Source organism: Anser brachyrhynchus (genome assembly GCF_964034855.1).
Source record: "Anser brachyrhynchus genome assembly, chromosome: 2".
In the NCBI taxonomy this organism is placed as follows: Eukaryota; Metazoa; Chordata; class Aves; order Anseriformes; family Anatidae; genus Anser; species Anser brachyrhynchus.
The window spans coordinates 15,003,823-15,012,163 of NC_137695.1; the positions used below are offsets into that span (position 1 = coordinate 15,003,823).

Below are 8,341 nucleotides of genomic sequence, written 5' to 3' on the forward strand. Positions count from 1 at the left end.
AGCTACACACCAAAGATGTTGTGCATTTCTTTCACCGTCGTTGCCCAGATTCCCATGTCTGCATAGAAGATCGTGCACCATTATAGTCAGTATATTTTATTACGCGTTTGTGAACTCTGGACTTGATTGCTGTGATTCATATCCATAATCTGAAGCTAGTGCTAATAATTATAAATTGTATTTGATGAGCTGTTTTGTTGCATGTTGTTGTTGTTGTTGTTGTGTTTACTATGCAGATTTCTGGCATCATCTCTGCATTACAACAAAATACTCTGAAAAGGACAAGTTTCTCTTACCTCCCTTGTGGATTTAGCACGCTTGGAGGCTGCGGCAGTGCTGGGATAGAGGTCTAGGATTTTCCTGTGGAGGAATAAATCCCACATAAAAGTTATTTCGCAGTTTAAGCAGGGTGGTGCTACTCAGTGCTCCCAACATGGATGTGAAGGAGTTTATAGACCCACTCCATACATTTTCCTCAAATATTTTTATCTTTTTTTTTCCCCCAGGCAAACACGATCACACAGCACAAACCAACAGTAGCGTTGGTAAAGAAAAACAATCAGGAGAAGCGCGTTAATCTGTCACAGACAGACGCGAGGCTTCCTCCCGCGTTACCTCAGGCCGCGGCGCCCCGAGGGCGGCAGCGGCGGCCGGGAGCCGGCCCCTGCCCTTTGGCAGCGGCACCTCCTAGCGGCGGGCGGGCCGTGCGGCCACCGGCTGGCCCCGGAGCCGCTGTCCCCGGGCCCAGGAGCCCCTCCGGGGCCTCCTTCGGCAGTACCCGGGGGAAGGGGCCGGCAGGAGCCGCCCAGAGCTCGGCCAGGGCCCGCCGCGGGGACGGGGAGGCCCCGGGTGGCAGCAGGCTGCGACCTGAGGGGAGGCAGGGGCCGTGCCCCCCGCTCCCCAAACCTCGCCCGGGTCCCTGCCAGCCCCAGCCGTGCCGTGGGTGTTAGTTGTCTAGGGTACCTCTAGAGTACGTCTATTTTAGTGGTGTATTTAGGAAATCGTTATGTACAAGGACATTTATTTCACAAAAGCAAGAGGTTCCTGTGTAGAAAGGTTGGAATTAGATGACCCTTAAGGTCCCTTCCAGCCCAAGCCATTTTGTGATCCTGGGATTTGAAAGTTTATGCAAACTTCATTGTGGTTAACAGACAAAGTAAGTTCCCTGTTTTTACCAGCACACTTTTGCTGTTTAGAGCAAGAACCAGTAGTTCCTTGATGTTTTTTTGTACTCCGTAGTAATGCAACACAACTCAGTATATGGTAGTGTCCCATCGATTTACTGACTATATTATTTCAATGAGTAGGCTTTTGGAGACGTTTAATTTCTCAAGTGGTCTAATAATTGGCTAATATTTCTTTGGCTATCAGGACTGAGGACTGAAGCTGATGGTGTAACATGATAAATTTTTAAGTAAATCACTGTTATTGTTGAAAGTAGGCATGTAGGATGCATGCAAAAGCTATCATTGCTTTTTGCTTCATAAACACCCTTTCCAACATTTCATTGTCTCAGGAAGAGTGATACTGGCCAGATGTTCTTATGTTATCTTGAATGGATTGTTGCTAAGTTAAAGACCTTTTAGCGAGGCTGGAAAAGTATTGGTGAATGTGAAAATGGAACAAGATGCTTCAGTGATCAGACTTGCATGTTTTTCTCTTTTTCATGGCTGGTTCATATCTGCAATCAGTTATGTAACTCTTGGTTGAAGATATCATATGTATACCTATATGTAAAAAAAGATTAAACCCTCTTCTTAATGTATATGTAACCTTCCCAGCTGTAGCTCTCTCTTTCTTGGTTGTACAAAATACTAATAAATTTACTTTAGCGTGGTATCTAGTCCAAAGAGCAATTTTATGGGTGAGGGAAGAAAAAGCCCTGTTTTTCTTTCCTTCGTGGGGCACAGGGCAAGGTAGAGTAGACACGCTCCAAAACTTCGAGGCGGGGAGTGACTGCAGGGGGAGTGCCAGCAGAAAAGGCGGAGGTGACTGTCCGTGCAGCTCAGGGCCCGGTAACCTGAGAGTTGTAGGTATCAGTCTCTTTCTGATGCATGCCGGAGTACTTTCATTAATGCTAAGTATTTTGCAGGCTTGTGCCCTTGCAGAGATGGTGAACATCCTTATGTTGAAAATCACGGCTATCTGCCCTGGTCCAATGTCAGCATGCCTAAGAGAAAGCAGTTGTCTTTAAGCTGCCTTCCCCCCCGCCGTGTTGGTGCAGTGCGTTACACAGGTCTGTGTGTCTGAAATTCCAGTAGGTCTGTGATGGGGGCAAGACGCCACGCAAAGCCAGGTGTTTGCCCTCCTTACTGGGCTGTGGGGCTGTGCGACGTGACTGGAGCCCAGCGTCCGTGGCTTTTCCTTGGCACCTGACAGCTTGTTTTGACGGTTCCCTCCTGCAGTACAGAGCTAGACAGGGAAATGAATGAACTCGTTGGCAAATTTTCAGATGCATTAGTTTTTATTAACCATTATTTTCCTTTCAGCCTGTGTTAACACGCCCAAGTGCCATATGCTGCTGAACAGACAAGTCCAGTCCACACCCGAGCCGGGTTATTGTGTTAGTTTTGATCCGTGTGTAGTCTCTCGCCACAAAAGCTTTATCTGTTCTCAGAATACTCAAACAGTGAAGATAGCCACACACGTTGTGATGTACTCTTAAACTCCAGATGATTTTAAGCAGAAGCTAGAAATGCATGCTTACTTTCCCTTTCTCTCTTCATTTACAAATGAGAAGTTGTATTGAAACTTTGGGAGCTGCTCCTGCAGCTCCACACTTTGTGGAGAGTCTCTTTTCCTTTGAGACTTGCGCTACAATATTTGGGCACAACTGTCTCGTTGAGTGTTTTTTAAAAATCCTCTGAGCATCTGTGTATTGAAAACGGTCTTAAAAGAAAAAGCTGTAAGTGATATCCAAATTTAAATCACTTCACTTTTAGAAAGGTGGTCACAGAGGAGCTCAGGAAGCCGCGATGAGCTCGGCGTGGCAATGACAACCCACTTCCCAAGGTACTTTGCCGTGCTAAGAAATATTCTTGCCGTTTCGGCCTTAGCAGATCAGAGAACGTAGGTGTGTGTGGTAAAAATCTGGTTTACCTGACTTCCAGATGTGTAACAAACTGTCGTGGCGAGTGCAACCGACGTGCACCCGGCTGAAGGCTGAGGTCGGACGGTGGACGCCCGGGCTGTGCGGCCGCAGGTGGGGGTGGAGGCAGGAGCTGGGAAGCACTCGCTGCCCTGCTCCAGCACTGCTCTCTGCTGGAGGCCTCATGGGCAGGCATCAGACTGAACACAACAGCTTACCCCTGCTGCCCAGCCCCATCTGCATGATCCTAGCCACGCAGATGCAATATCCGTGGTGCTTTGGGACCCGCCTGGTGCGGCAGGTGAGGTGGAGTCACAGCAGCAGGCATCGTTTGGTGGCACGTAGATGTGGAAACTCTGCACATCATAAGGCGGACGGGACATTTTAGGAGGCTGGCTTTCTGTTACATAAATGGCTTCTTCTGATGAAGTTTATGGTGTTCTCTTCTTGTACAATATGGAAAAAAAATTCCAAAGGACAAGCTTCTTTATTGTAACTTTTGATGTTAAACACTTTTATACATTCTTTGAAGGAGTACATTTGCACAAACCAAGACATATTTAGCAATAAAGGGGTAAGAAATCTTTCTGTGCCATTAGTAAGAACACATTGTAGTTTCCATTCCTGTTTCTAGGTATTGTTTTCCACATATGGTCCTTGTTTCCATTATGTGGGAACATGAAATTGTTAGCTGCAGAATATTGATTGATGCTACTTAAGTGAATGGTTTTCTCAGTTTTTCCTTTGTGCTTTTTACAAGTCATGTCATATGGAATAAACAGAATATGAGTGACTGCATTCATACTGGCTTTGCTAAGCTGTTTTTGCTTCCACTCTCAGTGTTAGTGTTCACTTAGCAAATATTTATCTTCCATTATAGAGGACTTCGGAGCAGAAAATGTGGTGCTCGTGTTTAAATTATAAGTACCTTTATAATAGTCGTCAAGTAGAATAGTTAAATGGGTGTACACAGGAAATAGGAGATCTGACTTGCTTAGACTTGAGCTGAGTGATGCAATATTTAAATGAAGATGTTATAAATCAGGTTTAGCATTACTTCTGTCCTCGTATTCAATGAAGTGAACTTGCTAGTTCTTCTGCATGCACTAGTGACAAAGACTTATATATAGTTTTTATGAAATAATTGTGCATTGCTAATTTACACATTGGTAGAGCAGTGTAGCTAATGAGTTTTCTATCAGTGTGTTTTGATACCCCTAAATGTATTGCAGAGTTGGACAGTGTAAGTACCCTTTGGAGCAATGACAAGCAAGAGTGAGAGAGATTATAAATACAGTTTTGTTTTGTTGAACAAAATGTGCAAACCTAATTGTAATTTAAAAAATCAAATTTTGAAGCTACAGGAAAATATCTGAGCCTGGGATGTTGCTTTCTTAAACCAGAACAATTCTGAAGCAGGTTTCTTGAAAATATTTGGGCTTTTTAAAATTATCATTTAACTTTTGTTTAGTATTTTTTCATCTTTGCAGAAATTGACTTCTCCACCTTCTAGACTTGAAGTCCTTTGCACTTTTTATATTTTGCAACGAGCAGCCATTTCCTTCTCAATGCTGTAAGCACCCCATTCCGTCTGCTGTGAGCAGGCAGCATTTCCAGGCGTTGTTGCTGGAGCAAGTCCTTCGTTTGTGAGCCCTCACCTGTGGGCTGTGCACTGCCACCAGGAGACGGCGATCGTGAAGGTCTTTGAGGTGTCTTGAAGGAAGATTTGGACCAATTTACCCCACAGATGAAGTTGTGTAAACTCCAGTAAACTGTTAATTGCCGATTTCCACATTATGAATCACTAACTGTTCTAAGCCAAAACAGTATTTTTTTTTGACTGCTTCAGAAAATATTTGAAGACTGTGCCACTGCTATTGCATAGGAAATTATGAATGGCTGTGTGCTGGCTGCAAGGAGAAATGCAGTTGAAAAATGCAACTTGACCGAGCTGTGAATACGGGTACCCTTGTGAAGCCAATGCGCTTGAATTCAAGTCAGAGCTAAGTTTGGTTCACTTTCTTTTGCATTTAGCAAATAGAGCGTATAGGCTTATACAACATGTGTTTGTTGTAGGCAGAACACAGAGTAGGAATTTAATTTGAGCATTTACGCAGTTTAAATGTTTCCATCTTGTTTGTTTAGTTATTGCATAGAATTAATTGTTACAGTTTGGGGCCATCTTATTGCTATGGATTTTGTTAGTGCAGTGAAATGACGAGCTTTTTTTGGAGGTTAGTGGGGTTATGATATAACTAATCTCTACCAAATGTGACTCCCCACTAGACCTCTCTTCCTTCCCAAGCCTCCCCCACCAAATCCATGATTTATGGGAAAATGTTAATAGAGCAAAAGGGCCTCAAGAGCAGGGCTGCTCTGTGAAGTTTGGAAAAGGCTTTAATGAAATGTTTCATTGTTATTTCATATTTACTTACCAAATCCTGCCAGAGTGAGTTCTTGCCAAACTAGTTTTCTATATTTCTTGTCTGGTCTTGCTAACTTCTTGTTTTGTATCAAGGCCTCGTCAAACAGGAAGAGCGACCAGAATAGCTCAGGTTATGGCACAACAAATAGGTACTGCAGGAAAAAAGAAGGCTATCTGAAACGGCTTATGCAACACTGAGAAACTTCTAAAGGAACTAATTAGCAAAGTGATGCAGCGTATAGCAAAGCTATTTTTAATGCAGATTGAACACACCGAAATAGCACAACCGTGCATCAGAAGTGGGCGTTTCTGTTATTGATTCCTGATACTGTAATCTTGAACGTTTCCTTATATTTGCCTTGGAGGTGGGAAATACTTGTGGTAGGAAGGAAAAAAAAAGCCTCCAAGAATACTGAAGCTTTGCTTTGGGTGCTCTTTGTTTTGATGGCTGTAGGCCAGTCACTGAGCCAGGATTGCAGTTCTCTGTTTCCAATGTTTCATTTTTCACCAAGAAGATTGAGTGATGCACACACAAATTGTAATGCGTGTGAAATGTGAGGGATCGGACTCCCTCTTAAACCCCAAAATAGTTTCTCCATTTCTATTTCTGCAGTGAAGCCCAGCTTATGATTCAGTTCTGACTGGGTTTTGAGCTGGAGCAATCAGCAGTGGAAGCAAGAACCAAGTCCTTGAGGCTTCAGAGCTTGTCAGTTCTCTTGTGTCTTCAAAGCCTGGGTCTTCATAACTGTGCTTCAGTGTCTGCTTTAGGTACCAGAGACAGAGGAGTATTTCATAATGGGTTAGACGATGAAGAAAGGTGTCTTGCCTTTTAGCTTGGGAGCAGAATTTGCAAAGGCACGTCTTCGGTGGACTTTGCTTTAGAACTCGTTTGTTAAGGGTCTTTGAAGTTCCTTAGCATCTTGAAGTTCCTCTGCATGCATGATAATGTGAATAATGTAGTGCTGCTTTAAATTATTTCTGAAATTTTACTTTGCAGAAATGGATGCTGAGTTATTTTCTATAATGCACTACAATGCTAATTGCAGCGTGGGGAAAGCCATACATTAGGAAAATCAGCTAGTTTTGTGACAAATACTTGCTTAGCAGAAATTTAAGGTAATGATCTTAATAACTACAGAAATTAGAGAAAACATCACTGATTTAATTTCTGAAATGAATAGCCTAATGGCTGTAAAATGTAATTCTGAAATCTGAGCATCTGATGGTGATAATTTACAGCAGGACTTAAGCTGGATATACTTAGATAGAAATGAAGCAACTTTCACGGTTATCAAATTTCTTCAGAATCATTGACCTACACATATCGCATGCAAAGTTGGTTTTCAAACTTTGGAAATCGTGTTCTAGGATATTACAAACAAAATGAATGTCACTTGATGTTCTTCCCTAAAGCATGTTGTCCAAAACTTCATGTCCTCTCGAGATTTAAAAATACAAATGGATTTAGAGGAATTCTGCTTGTCCCATTTTTTGTCCTGTTCTATCCTTTAAGAAATCAAGGTTATATTATAATAATAATAATAATAATAATAATAATAATAATAATAATAATAATAATTTCTTCCTTCTAGACACTGATACCAGAAAAGATGTTGATGCTAGTTCCTGTCTTTCTAGGAAGTCAGGCACACTTTGCAAGATGGTGCAAGTTGGAAGGTCCTCAAATTAGTCACTTTTTGCAGTCGTGTCTGTTCTGTGAAAGGCAGCAAAGCTCTGTTACTATTCCACCTGTAACAACAGCCCAGGGCATTGGCTTTGTGAAGGGAGAATGTTTGAGAAGCAAGAAAACATAATGCATCATGTTCAGGTGGTGTGTTTATAGTGCAACTTTTCCCTGTTGGAAAACAAACCCTTTAAGAAGAGCAGGTTGAGTACTAGGCTGCAGCCAGGAGATACAGCAATATGCAGCAGGCACTTTGTGGGTGCATCATCACTCTGTCAGTTCTGGCTTCCTTCTGTATCAGAATTAATAGCGAAGACTATAAAGCCAGTTTTGCCAGTTACTGGTAGACTTATATATCTGTATGCAAACACACACATATATGTGTCATATACGCACATATATGTGTCTGTGTGTGTATGTATCTTTTCTGAATTAACATATGGAGTGTTCTTTGTCTAAGAATCAGATATGCCACCTACCAACTCTACCAAAACACAAAACACAAAACACAAAACAGGTAGAAAGTTCTTTGATACCACTGCAATATTGGTTTCTACCCGTAAGATAAGCTGTTAAACCATTACGACTGTCACATAAAAAACCACACAAAATAAAGAAACACACATTACAGTTTTCTGGTACAGCTTTGTGCCTGTTGACCACTGTTTGAGACAGTTCATTTGAGGAGGATGTATTTAGCTTTTATATATATAACATGTATGTGTATATACATTTGGTAACATCGGGAACGTTTTTCTTCTCTGTCAGTGATGGCACTGAATCATGCCTGTCCGATGAAAGGGGGAAGTGTATGTATATACGTACATGGGTGATTAAAAAAAAACACCTTTGGCTTCATATTTCAATTCACATTTCTTTACAGGAATATGACCTAAATGGGTGTTTTTTAATGTTGATTGCAACGTTAACTATATGTGTGAATAACCTCTTTCCTTTTTAAAAAATATGTGTATATATATATATATGTGATGTTTTTCTTTTTTCTTTCTGCCTTTTATGCAGGATCCAAACTACTGGATACAAGTACATCGACTGGAGCATGGGGATGGTGGGATCCTAGATCTGGATGACATTCTTTGTGACGTAGCCGATGACAAAGACCGTGTAAGTACAAATAGCTATG

The 8,341-nt window shown here is 41.9% G+C and overlaps 1 protein-coding gene across 11 annotated transcripts in view; it reads left to right on the forward strand.

Annotated features, from left to right (window-relative positions):
- Window positions 1–8,341, forward strand: part of PARD3 (par-3 family cell polarity regulator) — a 445,998-nt gene that overhangs the window by 40,938 nt on the left and 396,719 nt on the right. For all 11 annotated transcript variants that reach the window (XM_080583461.1, XM_080583469.1, XM_080583467.1 and 8 more), the window contains exon 2: window positions 8,221–8,322. In XM_080583461.1, the coding sequence (XP_080439587.1) occupies window positions 8,221–8,322 (102 nt within the window). The remainder of the gene's footprint in view (window positions 1–8,220; window positions 8,323–8,341) is intronic.